This window comes from Solanum tuberosum, unplaced genomic scaffold (genome assembly GCF_000226075.1).
Source record: "Solanum tuberosum cultivar DM 1-3 516 R44 unplaced genomic scaffold, SolTub_3.0 scf00333, whole genome shotgun sequence".
NCBI lineage: Eukaryota > Viridiplantae > Streptophyta > Magnoliopsida > Solanales > Solanaceae > Solanum > Solanum tuberosum.
Window position 1 is genome coordinate 309,863 of NW_006239270.1, and position 16,325 is coordinate 326,187.

The 16,325-nt window shown below is 34.5% G+C and overlaps 1 protein-coding gene across 2 annotated transcripts in view; it reads right to left on the bottom strand.

The window, feature by feature from the left end:
- LOC102599004 (girdin) overlaps positions 1 to 16,325 on the bottom strand; it is a 28,608-nt gene that overhangs the window by 3,416 nt on the left and 8,867 nt on the right. Inside the window, exons 13-15 of one of the 2 annotated variants that reach the window (XM_006361240.2) lie at positions 15,388 to 15,555; positions 3,697 to 3,806; positions 3,503 to 3,600 (exon numbers count right to left, since the gene is read on the bottom strand). In XM_006361240.2, coding sequence (XP_006361302.1) covers positions 3,522 to 3,600; positions 3,697 to 3,806; positions 15,388 to 15,555 — 357 coding nt within the window. In that variant the 3' untranslated portion in view covers positions 3,503 to 3,521. The remainder of the gene's footprint in view (positions 1 to 3,502; positions 3,601 to 3,696; positions 3,807 to 15,387; positions 15,556 to 16,325) is intronic. The other variant, XM_006361241.2, reaches the window with a different exon arrangement.

Consider the following 16,325-nt stretch of genomic DNA (forward strand, 5'->3'; position numbering starts at 1 on the left):
TTGAGACAGATGATGTGTAATATTATGATGTGATCGTGATATGATTGTGATTGATGACATGTGCATATTCATTATTCATCCCATGTGTGAACTATCTGTTGCATGAGTTCTGAGACACTGATATGAGGATGGATGGATATGAGACACAGTTGAGACTAGCTCCGGCTAGAGATATATGAGATGGACTAGCTCCGGCTAGCGATTTGGATGCCGATGGGATCTGGTTCCGGCGGTGATACATGGTCCATGTGTGGCCCCCATGGGTTCTGATTTGAGTATTCAGCGCGGTCTGAATTACGTCAACAGATGTGTATCTTAGGACAGTGCATCACGACTACATGACATCATTATTGCATTTGCATCGCATTTGACTTCATCTTTGTCTGTGGTGTGTGGATTTTACCTACTTGCTCCTCTTCATGTGATATATGATCTATTTGCTCTTATATGAGGATATGAGGTTGATGTTGAGATACTGTTGGATATATCTGTTGATTATGAATTGTGTAGTATAGGTTGTTGGTTCGCTGTTAGAATGAAGATTCGGTGTTCGGTTGGGATTGAAAGGAGTTGTTTGTAGCTGCTAGTTTAGCTTAGTTTAGTGTTACTTGCGAGTACCTGTTGCTTTTGGTACTCACCCTTGCTTCTACACAGTTGTGTAGGTTGACAGCTCTATCAGATCCGGCTTATTACTCATCTTCAGATTAGAGCTTCCAGACTTACTTGAGAGGTAGCGGTTCATTCCAGACGTGCCCTCAAGTTATCTATATTTACTGTTCTGTTCTATTCTAGAACTTTACTAAGAGACCTGTATATTTTATTCAGATTTTGTATTAGAGGTTTGTACATGTGACAACCAATTTTGGGGTTATGTTGAGTTTATTTAAAGACTTCCGCTTATCTTTCTATCTTATTCTTGTTTTATAAATTCTGTATCGTCGGGTTTTTGGGTGTTAGGCTGACGTGTCCGGTGGGGTTTGGGCACGTGACATCATATCTGGTTTTGGGGTGTGTCAGAAACTCAAAGATGAGGCTTGAAGTACTCATTCTTCCACCTTTGCAGCTTCATATTTTCAGATTTGATTTAAGAGAGAAGAGATGAAGGGCAAATTTGGTCCCATCGGGCGTGCCAATTTGTTTGCAACAAATTTTAAAGTGATAGGAAATAAATTGCAATCACAATAAAATAGGAAGAAACATAACTTTATTGATAAAGATTGCGGGTTCAATTATGTTCCTCCCTTGTTTCTACTCTCCTAAGATTTATCCATGATTCGAGGGCCGTTAGTGGCGTATTTCTCGAACTAGGATGATTTAGATTTGACATCTATATGAATATTCCATCAATTTGCGGAATATTCGAGATGCCTTATAAGGGAATTTAGTAACCTTTATATAGGCATGAACTAGGGTTTGTGGTTGAACAGCCTCCAAAAATTCTAATTGAAACTGAACACACCTTCTAGAGTCCCAATTCGAATTGAACACATCTTGTAAAGTCCCACAAAATTTCAATGTCTACAAATATGTCTCAACTATTTGAATTGATACAAAATTATTTTCGATCCACCTTTCATCCCCCAAATATCACTAACATCAACATTTTCGCTCAAAATACTCTTATTTCTAATGGTCCGCACTTATAAGGTGGATGAAAGGCAATATTGTACCAAATCGCATAGTTCAGGGTTAGTTTAGGTCTTTTTCTGTAAATAATTGAAGTTACTTAATATATAGGCACATATGATTGACTTGATTTTGAGTTTCATAATAAAATAATATTAACAAAAAAGGTTAGTCCTCTACTCTCTACACTTTCCTTGCCCCCCCCCCCCCCCCCCCCCCCCCCCCCCCCCCTATCCTCTCTCTTCCATTGTTTTTTCTTTTTTCTTTTTGGATCTTTTCCATCATTTTAAATTTAAATAATTTTCTTTCAACTTATGACAAAAAAAAAGGAGTAAAATATCTTTATAAAAAAAGAGCAAAATAACGACGACATCATTTTGATTTTAAAAAATAATAATAACGACGACATTCATACAAAAATATGTAGTTCAATAGAAGATTTAATTAAGTGACTATATACGTATAGTGCATTTTTCTTTTGTGTGTGTACCCAAAATTCAAAATAAAAAGAATGAAAATAACTTTTCCTCCTACCCCACACACCCACACCACCATGAAAATAATATAATTAAGAGCATATGAACATGTAAGTTCATTTAAGAAAAAAAAAATGAGAGAATGAGCAAGACAGATAATTGAATGGAAAATTTATCTGAATAATAATAATCTTTTTTAGATGAAATATCATATGGGACGAGTATGAATTTTAGTTAAATCTCAATTATGAGTTCACTCGCTTATAATAAATTGGTTGTTGATATAAAATAGGTCAATACTTAATAGTAACATATCATGAAATTAATAATTTTTGAATATTATTTTATGTATATCGGATCAAAACATGAATCATGTGTAATTTTAATTATTCATTTGATAAGGGTTTAACATTAATTCAATTAGATTAGATAACATAATAAATAATATTTAATTATTTTACTTCAAGGGGCTTCGTTAAAAATAAGGGCAATTATGAACCAAATGGTTAATATCAAGGGTATTTTTGAGCCAAAAAGTTGATGTGATAAGTATTTGGGGCCGAAAGGTAAATGAAGAATAATTTTGTATGAATTCAAATAATTGAGGGGCATTTTAGGGCCTAATCCGTATTTATTATTATTGGGTATTGGTGCAAATTAACAGTTTTGTATGAATTTAGATAATTGAGGGGCATTTTAGGGCCTTATCCGTATTTATTATTATTGAGTATTGGTACATCTCCTTTCTCATTCTGTCCCTATTTGACTTATCAATTTAAATTTGCAATAGATGCTATCCCCTGCAACAAAACATCTTTGACATATACAAATTTATGGGTGGGTTTGTTCTTCTTCTGCCCATTATACAAATTTATGAGAAGAGTTACAGAATACTACTGGGTTAGAAAAGAAAATTCAAAACTCCTGCAATGATATTCAACAAGAAAGATTCGTTTATCTCAAAGGGGTCTCTAGGTGGGCAAAGCAGAAACGAAACAACTCAGTTTTCAGGATAAAATGACCACACACACACATAAAAGAAAGTGAACAATAGTAGTCTTTCCTCGTGAAATTATGACTATAGCTACTATGCATCATTTAAATACAACTTTTTTCTTTTAAATATTCATACTAGAAATTTACTATATGCAACAGTGCAAAGACATTAATGATGATAGCTATAAATATTCTAAAATCTTATTTTTATACATATCATATGTAATTTTATAAAAAGTGCACCGCAATGTATGAATGTCATTGTTCTTTTAGGTAGAACACGTTGTTATAGAGAAGTAAAATATAACATGAAAAATTAGTTGTCAATCGTTATAGTAAAATGTTGTTATAACGAATGGTTGTGATAATGAACCTTGATGTAGTAGGTTATCAACTTCACGTACCACTTAAAATGTTACACCTTCACTGAACTCTTACGGTGCTGCTATCTTGTTTCAACTTGACGAGACTATTCTCAATGTTCCATAAAAGAGGTTTATAGCTGGAAAATATTAAGATGGTAGTGTTACTAGTTAATAACAAAAAGGATATGGGCAAATTGCTTATGAATATGTCAACAAGTCTAAAAGATACATACATGCGAGTGAGACCACTGTATGCTTGTGTGGCCTGCTGGAGCCGTGCATTAAGCTGCAAGATTTCAGCAGACAAGGCTTCTATTTTGCTCTGCTCTTCAGCTAGCGAACCCTAAATCAACAACCGATTCGGAGGACACAACTATTATTATTATTTTATACTGCACCAAAATCATAATGACAAGGAATTCAATCTGTCTGGAATGATCAGTCCCAACACTTTTGAGTATTACAACCTTTTTTCCCATAAATGAGACTTCCCGTAAGTTCATTATGTGTTTTGTGACTTGTGGGGATGGCTGACATGGGTCACAAGGAACTTCGGTGTGTTCTGTTGGACAATAATAACATATCTAGTGAAATCCTACAAGTGAGGTTTGTAGGATAAATGTACGCAGACCTTACCACTGTCCTGTTCGTGGAGGTAGAGAGACTGTGTTTGAAAAATCTTCGGCTCAAGTGCAACAAATTAGCAAGTAACAAGGTAACAGTGCAAAGTCTATCGGAAAGGAACAATAAAATAATGGGATATCAAAACACAGTAAACAACATACTAGTAAAGATTATTAAAAACAATAATAAACAATGATAAAAATAAAAGGCAAGAACTATAATAATACAACTAGTACCATGACAAAAGTCACCCTTAGCAACACAACACTACACTACCTACTAACCTTCTATCCTATTATGTGTCATCCACACCCTCCTATTTAAAGGTCATATCTTCAGTATCCTAAAGTTGTGTTATATCCTACCTTATCACTTCTTTCTAATACTTATTCGGTCTACCTCTGCACTCCTCATACATATTAGTTAGTTGTTTTAGGACTACAATATATACTTTTAAGTTTCATATATTTCAATTTTCAGTTATTTTAGAAGGTAGTTACCATGGTTAACACTATGACTTAAAAATAAAACTGATCTATTTCAGTTTATTTCTAGTAATGTTTATGTATCTATTTTTCTATATAATTAATATTACTCTTTATAAGTTTTCTCTAAGTCATCTTCATCATTTTTAGTTCCTTATATTCTCCTGCTTTCTTTCTTTTTTTGTAGCAAACTAGACAATGATTTCATTGTCTTATCTGCAATTTTCTTATTAAAAACTAACAGTCAGTATCAAAGTAGTTTTCATCTTAAGGGGTATGTGATCGAGTTGGAGAAGCCATGGATGCTGGAGCAAGTCTCACCAATTGCTCCGTTGGTCTTTGATGGAGATTAAGATAACTATCAGATTTAGGCAGTACGAATGGGGACATACATGGATGCTTTAAAATCTCTGAGAAGTTGTGGAAGAGGATTGCGATATTCGGTCTACCTCTGCACTCCTCATACATATTAGTTAGTTGTTTTAGGACTACAATATATACTTTTAAGTTTCATATATTTCAATTTTCAGTTATTTTAGAAGGTAGTTACCATGGTTAACACTATGACTTAAAAATAAAACTGATCTATTTCAGTTTATTTCTAGTAATGTTTATGTATCTATTTTTCTATAGAATTAATATTACTCTTTATAAGTTTTCTCTAAGTCATCTTCCCTTATATTCTCCTGCTTTTTTTTTTTTTTTGTAGCAAACTAGACAATGTTTTCATTGTCTAATCTGCAATTTTCTTATTAAAAACTAACAGTCAGTATCAGAGTAGTTTTCATCTTAAGGGGTATGTGATCGAGTTGGAGAAGCCATGGATGCTGGAGCAAGTCTCACCAATTGCTCCGTTGGTCTTTGATGGAGATTAAGATAACTATCAGATTTGGGCAGTACGAATGTGGACATACATGGATGCTTTAAAATCTCTGAGAAGTTGTGGAAGAGGATTGCGATATTCCAGCCCTACCGTATAATCCCATCATTTTGCTTAGATTAAAGCACACACGGAAAAGAAGACAAAGAAATCAAAGGCCAAAGGCATGTTTATTTGTTGTTCTATCATCAACAGTTTCCACACGGATAATGTCTCTGAAAACTGCTAAAGAAATGGAATTATCTCAAGGAAGAGTATGTCGGAGAGGAGACAATAAAAGGTGTGCAAATTTCAAACTTAATGACGGAGTTTGAATTGCAAAAAATGAAGTAATCTAAAACAGTGAATGAGTATTCAGATAGACTTCTAAATATTGCAAATAAGGTGAGGCTACTCGGCTTTACACTTGCAGATTCGAGAATTGTTGAGAAGATTCTTGTAACAATTCTTGAAAGGTATGAAGCAATAATTAAGACCTTAGAAAATACTAAGGATTTGTCAAAAATTAATTTGACAGAGTTGTTCAATTCCCTGATAGCTCAAAAGCAAAGAAGAATCATGAGACAAGATGTTAAAACAGAAGGAGCTCTTGTCAGTAAGAATCGGGTTAACAAAATTCAAAAGAAGAAAAAGAATCAAGCATTGAGTGAAAGAGAAACATCAACCAACAGCAAAAGTAAGGGAGAAAGTTAGAAAAGTTATCCCCCTTGCCACCACTATGGAAGAAAAGGGTCATCCACCATTCAAGTATGGAGGAGACTTGATGCTAAATGCAAGAAATACAATCAACTTGGACACAAAGCAGTGATTTGCAAAAATAAGACCCCGGTAGGAAGGAAATACTCAAGTTCTTGATCAAGAAGAAGATCATCTTTTTGTTGCAACATGATTCTCAAGTAAGAGCCCCACAGATTCATGGTTAATTGATAGTGGGTGCACTAAGCACATGACTTAAGACAAGAGCCTATTCAAGGAGTTGAAGCCCACTGAAATTTCCAAGGTTCGAGTAGGAAATAGAGATCACCATCTTGTCAAAAGGAATTGGAATCATAGTTATCAAGACAAGCACTGACCCAAATAAAATTTCACAAGTTCTTTAGGTTTCTGAAATTGATCAAAATTTACTATTTGTAGGACATCTAATGGACAAAAGGATGCAGAATTTTCCTTCAAAAATAATCATTGCCAAATTTGTGACACTACTGGAAATGAAATTTTCAGGGTGGAAATGAGAGGGAGGAGTTTTTCCTTTGATCCAACGGAGAAAAAACAACTAGCTTATTCCATGAAGGCAAGTGTAACAGAAATCTGGCACTAGAGACTTGGTCAATGTCATCTACAAGCATTATTGTTGCTGAAGAAGGAAGATACGACAAGAGGACTACCAACTCTAGTTGATCACTCACCAAGTTGGTCAAGCTTGTCAATTTAAAGCATTAGGGCATACTTCTTAGAGGTTACAACAGATTAACACAGATGTTCCAGGACCTAAAAGAACAGCATGCCTTAGTGGTAATCTATACTATGTTACATTCATTGACGATTATACAAGATTCTTCTGGATTTTTTTCATGAAATACAAATCAAAAGTGGCTAGAATTTTTTCGATGTTCAAGAAGATGATGGAAAATCAAAGCGGTTGGAAAATCCAATCCATGTGGTCTAAAAATGGAAAAGAGTATAATTCTGAAAAAAAATTAACAAATTTTGTGAGGAAACAGGTATTACTCATCAACTTAAGTGCTCTATATACTCTGCAACAAAATGAAGTTAGTGAAAGGAGGAACATATATATAATGGAGATGACGTGAAGCCTATTGCATGAAAAAGTGTTGCCAAAAAGTTTTTGGGCTGAGGGAGCTAATACAACAATATTTCTCCAAAATCGGCTTCCCACTAAAGTATTGCAGAATAAAACTCTATTCGAGGCTTGGAATGAATTCAAACCATCACTAAGCTTCATTTAAGTATTTGGTTGTGTTTGTTTCTTTCATGTGTCGCAAGTTAAAAGAGAAATGATTTTCTTAATCAAACTTGGGAGTATAACTATGTGTATCCCTTGATTCTTGTATCTAATTTATTTTCCTTGATTCGAGAGGGGAAGCCCTGATGAAAGTGAACCTTTATTATTTCATTTCCTTTTCTCTTCGAACGGATTAGAAGGAAGGAAATAGTCGTGATGGATCAATGCAATTGTGCATTGACTATTGTGCACTAAACAAGATAATTGTGAAGAAGAAATACCATATTCTCTTGATCACCAACTTGTTTGATAGATTAGGGAAGGTTAAGTTCTTCACGAAGGTAAACTGGTAAACTTGCTAAAAAGGTAGTTCCTGGAATCTTTATAGCTCATCCTCCAAGGCCTACAAATTATATAATCCACAAACAGTGAAGATGATTGTCAATAGAGATGTGTACTTTTATGAGGAAGGGAATGGGACCGAAAGGACAATCAACTTTTAGTCAAAGCTTCAGAGGAGCAAACATCCGATCAATGGCAAAATGAGTTAGTGGATGATCCTCCAATTAGAGGTACAAGATTACTCTCTGACATCTACCAACAAAGTAATGTGGCAATTTATTTATTTTTTGAAAATGGTAATGGTGTATTCTTCAGCATTAAGGAGATGTTGGTGACCTGCAAACAGAGGGGAACAAAAGAAGAGAAAAAAAAATATTTACAAGGGTCCTAATAATTCTACAATTTGTTCTGTAACCTCTAAACCTTTCTCTTTACACTAAAAATAAAAGGATGCAATACAATCCCATCTAACCTTCTGAATGGAATCGGACCTATCTTCAAAATTTCTACTATTTCTTTCTTTCCATACTGTCCACCAAATGCAATTTGGAATTATCCTCCACCATGCCTTTTGACTCTTGCTCCCCACTCTTCTTATCCAACAACTCAACAAATCTGCAGTATGCTCGGGCATGGTCCAATTTGTTTTTGTGAGACTAAGGAAGATGGCCCAAATTTGTGTTGTAAAGTTGCAATGCAAGAATAGATGTTGGTTGGTCTCTGCTGCGTTCCGGCATAATGAACACCAAGATACTATAATCTTTCCTTTTCTCCTCAGCACTTCATGTGTCAGGCAAGCCCTTCTAGCAACCAACCATGTAAAGCATTTTATCTTAGTTGGTGTTAAGGTTCTCCATACCTTTCTCCACAAACTCTGCTTAGAGTTGCGTTGCTGTGGACTTTCCATTTTGTATGCTCTGCTAACCGTGAAAGCCCCATCTTTACTATGTTTTCATCTCAAAGAATCAGGAGCATTGGTGATGCCAGGGAATTTTTCTAATAGCTCTAGCAATTTGGCCACTCTCTCCTCTTCCCAGTCATTCAAAAACCTTCTGAAGATTAGATCCCACCCTTGTGTTGTCCAACATTCATTGATATTTGCTTCAGGATTACTACATAGTAAGAACAGGTCTGGAAAGGATTCTTTTAGAGGAATCTGTTTGTTCCACGCATCTGTCCAAAACTTAGTTCTCCTGCCATTTCCCACTTCAATGTACGTATTAGCTTCAAGTTTTTGCCATAAGTTTCTGATAGTTCTCCAGACCCCCACCCCATAGGCATCAACATTAACATTACTGCACCAAGGATTGTACTCACCATACTTGGATCTGATGACATCCTTCCATAAAGCTTACCCCTCTTCATTATACCTCCATAACCACTTCAAGACTATTGTTTTGTTTCCTTAGATCTCTAATACCCATACCTCCTTTGTCTTTGCTTTTCAAGGTTATCTCCCATTTGACTAGGTTATAACCTTTAATTTCTTTGCATCCATGCCAAAGGAAGTCCCTCCTTAATTTGTCCAGCTTCTTCAGAACTTTGGGGGGTAATGGAAATAGTGACTTGACATAAGTAGGAAGGAGTCTAGCACTAAATTGATGAGAGTGTGTCTGCCTCCCATAGACAAATATTGAACCTTCCATCTTGCTAATCTCCTTTCTGTTTTCTCCACAATGCCATCCCAAATTTGTATGCTCTTGTGTTCATTTCCCAAAGGCATACCTAAGTAAACTGTTGGCATATTCTCCGCTATGCACCCCAAAATATTTGCCAGATTCAAAATGTTTGTCACCTCCTTGATTGGAAATAAATTGCTTTTCCCCCAATTCACTTTCAAACCCGAGGAAGCTTCAAAACACAATAAGATTGTTTTTAAGAATCTTATTTGGTCCTCCCGAGGTTCACAAAAAACGATAGTGTCATCTGCATATAGCAAATGACAAATTTCTTTAACTTGTCCACTGCTACCCTGTATCTGAAAACCTTTGATCCATCTATTTTGTATTGCTATTCTCATCAAGCTATCAAAACCTTCCATTGCCAAGATAAATAGAAAGGGGGATAAGGGGTCACTTTGTCTAAGTCCCCTTTCTGAAGGGAAGAAGCCCATTGGTTCACCATTCACCAAAACAGAAAAACGGACAGTGCTGATGCAAAAATGAATCCAACCCAACCACTTTTCTCCAATGCCTATTTGTCTGAGGGTGTTCAGCAAGAACTTCCAATTTACATGATCATATTCCTTTTCAATGTCCAATTTGCACATTACACCAGGCTCAACACCTTTCAATCTTGAATCCACACATTCACTAGCTATAAGTGCAGCATCCACTATCTGTCTCCCTTTAATGAAGGCCAGCTGATGCTTGTTGACCAACTTATCCACCACCTTTTTCAGTCTCTCAGCTAGTTTCTTTGCTAACACTTTGTATATGCCTGAGATTAGACTTATAGGTCTGAAGTCCTTCAATTCAGAAGCACCTACTTTCTTGGGGATGAGAGCCACAAAAGTTGCATTGAAACTTCTCTCAGTCCTCTGATTATTATAGAACTCGTGTATCATACCTTTGATATCTTCTTTCACTACTTCCCAGAATATAAGATAGAAGGACATGGGAAAACCATCGGGCCCAGGAACTTTCTCCATCGCACAAAGTTTAATGCATTCTAGAATCTCCTCCTCCTTAATTTGTTTCTGTAACTCTTCCTTTTCATCCTCATTAATACAAGTAATCCCCTGCAATTGTAATTCTGGCCTCCAAACTTCTATCTCCTTGTACAAATTTTCGTAGTAACTCTTGATGGCCTCCTTGATATCAATAGGATCAGTGACATTGCTTCCCTCCACCTTTAAAGATTCTATGGTGTTGTATCTTTTGCGAGATGTAGTTATTCTATGAAAAAACTTTGTGTTCTTAACTCCCTGCTTCAACCATTGTATTCTAGATCTGTCTCCACCTTATCTCTTCATTTTTGACAACTTCTTCAAGGGACATTGCCAAATTTGTTTTTTGCATTAATTCATCATCTGTAAGTGGTCTTTGCTCCTGAAGGATCTCCCATTTGGACAATTTGTCAAGGATTTCTTCCTTTTGTTGTTTCCAGTTGCTCCTATTATTCTTGCTCCATTCCTTCAATTTCCTTTTAAGGAGTTTCAGCTTTTCAGCTAAGACAAAACCTGTTGTACCAGTAACTACAAATGATGACCACCAGAAACTCACTTCTCCTTGAAGCCTTCAACCCCCATCCACCAGTTTTCAAATTTGAAGTATGACTTCTTGAAGTTCATGTCTCCACAAGTCAGTAGAACTGGGTTATGATCAGATACCAACTTTGGAAGAGTTGATTGTCTAATGAGGGTGAAGAGTTCCTCCCATTGAGCATAATACATTATTCTGTCAATCCTTGATGCAGTTGTATGGTTCTCTCCTCTTCTCCAGGTGAAAGACCCTCCAAATAAAGGAGGGTCTGTAATCTCCACCTCCTCAATACAATCAGAGAATTCTGACATAGCCCCATTGATAGATGAACAGTTTGTTCTTTCTGATGGATATCTGATGACATTAAAATCACCACACACTATTATGAGCCTACAGGCACGAGGAAGCACTTCAGGATTAAAAGAATGGAGGAACGCTATGGAGCAGGAGATGTTAATGATCAAGAAAAAAAACTTAGGAGTTAGTTGACAGGCAGAAAGATAGGAAGGTCATTGGAGTAAAACAGATGTTTAGAATCAAGCTTAGTTCTGATGGTTTGATCAATAAAATAGGAAGGTCATTGGAGTAAAACAGGTGTTTAGAATCAAGCTTAGTTCTGATGGTTTTATCAATAAAATACAAGGCTAGGCTTGTTATCAAAGGATATGCTCAAATATTTGGTGTTGATTACTTGCACACCTTTGCTCCAGTGACCTGATTTGATACCATGTTGCTAGCAATAGCAGCACAAAAGGGCTGGAAAATGTTCCACCTAGATGTAAAATCTGATTTATTAAATGGTGTACTACATGAAGAAATTTATATAGAGCAGCCTGAGGGTTGATTAAGTAAGGAAAAGAAGAAAAAGTATGTCTGCTTAGAAAGGCTCTTTATGGCTTAAAACAAGCTCTTAGAGCTTGATAAAGCAGGGTTGATGATCACTTGTTGAGTTTGGGGTTTGTCTAAAGTATATCTAAACTTACTCTTTATGTCAAACATAAAGGAATTGATCTTCTCATTGTTTCCCTTTATGTTGATGATCTCTTGGTGACATGAAATAATGTATGGCTGGTTGAAGAGTTTAACAAGGAAATGATGCAAGTGTTTGAAAGGACAGACCTTGGCCTAATGACATACTTTCTAGGAATGGAAAATCAAGCAAGGTTGTGATGAAATTTTTAACTGCCAAAAGAAGTATGAAGGGGAGATACTTAAGAAATTCCATAAGGAAAATTGCAAGGCAACAAGCACACCAATGAATCCAAAGGAGAAGCTAAGCAAAGAGGATGAAGTTGATAAAATTGATGAAGGAAATTTTAGAAGTTAGATTGGATGCTTGATGTATCTCACTGCTACAAGGCCAGATATTCTATTTGTTGTAAGTCTCTTATCTAGATTTATGCATTGTGCTTTCGAAATGCATTTGCGAGCAGCAAAAAGAATTATAAGATACATAAAAGGTAGGAAATTTATCAAAACAGCAAATATTTAGCATTAAATAGGACCCTTTAGCTATACTTTCAATATTTACAATAAACAACTATATCTTAGTTTGCTATGAAATTATTTTTTGTATTTTTCGCATGTTTTTCACTTGAAATAATACAAATACAAAATAACCAACTAAGTAAATCATGGAAGAGAATTTTGCGAATTGGGTAAACATCCTGAAATTACTGTCTCATTACTTCCATTACATACAGGAGTCTCAAATAGACACTTGATTCTCCTTCTTCTTCCTCGAATTCAATTTGTCATCGATAATCGTCCTTGAAATTCAACAAATGATCAACTCATCATCGTTTTAATTTCATTTTTCGAGATCGATGAAACAAAAAAATGAAGCAGCGGTTCATTATTAGAGCAATGGATTGTTGACTAGAGAAGAAATTCACAGGCAATTCAGATTTGATTTTCGAGATTTAATCGATCATGTATTGTGTCAAATTTTTGGAGAGTAATTGAAGGATCTATTTCCGATCACGATCTGAAAATTTCAAAAAGGTTGTACATTCATCATCGTGTTCTTCGATGTCAGTAAGAAGAATTTTCTTTCGGTTAAATGAAGACGGTGAAGATTTTATTTTCACAAGGAAGAAATCTTAAATTTTGGAGAAAATAGCTTTTTATCTTTAAAAAAAAAATTACAATTGGAATACAATAATACAATTGATGATGTGATCTGCATTGTAAATTGAATGGATTCAAATTATTATGATGGATGATTGGGATACAAATTTATCAGGAATATAATTTAGAAGATTTGATCCAAATTGTATATTGAATATAAGAAATTTTGAAATACAAAATGAGTTTAGAATACAATTTTATTTAGAACACAATTTGTTTGGATGATTGGAATACAAATTTATTTAGAATACAATGATAATTTGATCCAAATTGTTTATTGAATATAATAAATTTTGGAATACAAAATTAGTTTAGAATACAATTCATTTAGAATACAATTTGTGTGGAATACAAATTAGATTGGATTATGATCTGATACAATTTTATTTAGAATACAAATTTATTTGGAATACAATTTAGATTATCTGACCCAAATTATATATTGAATATAATAAATCTTGGAATACAAGATTAGTTTAGAATACAATTTTTTTTTAAATACAATATGTTTATGAAACAGAAAAATACAAAAAAGCCCGAAAAAAACCAAAAATATATAAGGATTGAAACAAAATATAAAACAATTGAAAACCATTATTAGATTTGAATACGGAAGAGAAAAATATAAAAAAGCCCCAAAAATATAAATTAACTCTCCAAGATTACCAATAAAATCTCAATAACTATATACCCAAAATTAGATTACTCGAATCAATGAGATTCTGATGTAAATCCTTTGTATGACTTTTTTCCATTTTGAAAAAAAAAAGGGGAGAGAATCTGGGAGAGAGAGAAGGGGGAACAAAAATGGAAAGAGGATGTATTTTAGGATGATGGTTATAAACATTTAATTTGCTAAAAACATTTTAAAAAAATTGTTCTTTTTCATAATATTTTTAAACTATAGCTATTTTCAATAAATAAGTTGATAATTTTGACTAGTTCTATAATTTTTCCTAAAAGGTACTATCGAATATGGTGTCAAATTCAAGAATAGTGAGAATTTCAAGTTGTATGGATTCATAGACGATGATTGGGCTGGATCAATTGACAACATGAGAAGTACATCAAGATGTGGCTTTAGTCTGGGATCAGGGATTTTCTCTTGGTGTTCCAAAACGAGGAAACTATGGAACAATCCACGGTAGAGGCTGAACTCATTGCAGCAACGGCAACAGTAAAAAAACATTATGGCTGAGAAATATTTTCTGATTTGCATATATAATTTTTTATGCAAAAAATGCAACATTAGTGGAAAAAGAATAAAGTATGGTGCATCTTTTATTTGTCCAACAATATCAATAGTTTATGCATTATTTAGTAAGTTTATGTTGCTTAGTGCATCGGATTAGCTGACAATATAAGCTGAAAGTTAAACATAATTGGGGTACTAGTATAAGAATTATAAAAATCCAAAATGGCACAAAGAAAATTCATTTCTTTTTTTAATGAATTGTTGTCTTTTTTTTCTCATTTGAATCAATTGTTTCTTATATTTTTATATACGGTTAACAACTGAACAACCCAATCAAAACCGGTAACAACCAAACCGATAAATAAATATTCTATATGGTTTGGTTTTTAATAATTTAAAGACCAATTAAATTGTTCTGATTGTTGTTTTGACCAATAACCAACTCAAACCAACCCGTAAACACCCCTACCTATAACTATTGAGACACTTCTATGACATAATTGTTTCTTATGCTTTAATTATGCATGTAATTAATGGAAACGGATTAAAAAGGGAATTAGAACCACCTACTGGGGTTGTGGAATAGGAGCCATGATGGTTTAGGGGTTTTGGGTCGTGACACTGTCAATACGTATCTTGAAAAAAAATGTGTCATGACCGACTGTTCAGAAGTTGCAGCATACATGCATGAATGTAAAAAGAGTAGCTCTTTTATTACAGTTCAAATGCATCTACCTGTCTGCTATTCGACCTAAATGACTGTGCAAGGCACAGTGTGACAATTGTTCCATTGCATTTCAGGATGCGAGTGAACCAGATTCAAATACAAATACTCCTTTGTCCCATTTTATGTGACACCATTTGACTTGGATCCGTATTAAGAAAAAAGAAAGACGTTTAAAACTTGTGGTCTAAACCAATCCTTAGATTTGTGTGGCAATAAATCATTTCAATAAAGTAAATGGGAAATTTTAACGTTAAATTGTTTTTAATTATAGTAAGGTGATATTCTTTTTGGGACGGATTATAAAGGAAAGGGTGTCACATAAAATGGAACGGAGGGAGTAGCAAATAGTAACATAATAAGAGTTTGATGAATAACCTTGATGGAGATGATGTCAGCATATTCTGTGCCTTGAATTTCATTTTTGCTGCCTTTGACGCCTTGCTGGATCAGGTTGTTGTTTGCAGTTGCTATTGCAGTTTGGTCATTCCTTAACTTATCTAACATAACACGAAGCTCCTCATTTTGCTTGAGACAATCTTTGACCTGCATGGAAGTACTTCAAAAATAATGTCTCTGACCAGAAGAGAAACATTCGGGACATTGGAGCTACATTACCAAGGGTGTAATTACAATATAATATGAAGAAAACTATCCCGTACGCCAAAGAAGGAAATATACTCAACCAACTGATTGCATCTAAGAGCAAAAGTTAGATAAATGAGACCGCTGTTGCATATGGGAATTTTTCTAAAGCACATCTTATGCTTAAGGAGTACAGAAAAAATCACGCGTAGCCAAACTGAGTAAACTATTGAAATCTTCAAGAATTTGCAGGTAGCAGAAGCCAGCCAACCCAAAAACTTCCTCAAGAAGAAGATGCTTTATTGTTCTGATTTCTGAATCAAAGAAAGGTTAGATATCTTTTTTGTTCTCACTGGTACTATTGGCACTTCATGCTTTGATTTCAATACGGATATGATATCGGACACATTCACCAAGACTATTTGGTTTTGACGGTTAACAAATTGCAGGAATGATTGCCAAGTTCTTCCCATGTAACTCTTTTGCAATCACTAATACTTTTCAGTACTAACCTTATGAGAGAAACGACACTCATAAGTCATAAACCTTCCTCCAATCTGTCAACTATTTATTACAATCAAAGATTACATTAAGGAAAAGTAAACAGACTTGTCAATAATTATATACAGAGCATGATTTACTACTATTGAAACAGGACATGGAAGAAACTACATATAAGAATATTTCAAAGTAAACTTCAAAACAATGTGAATAGGCATCATACCATCTTC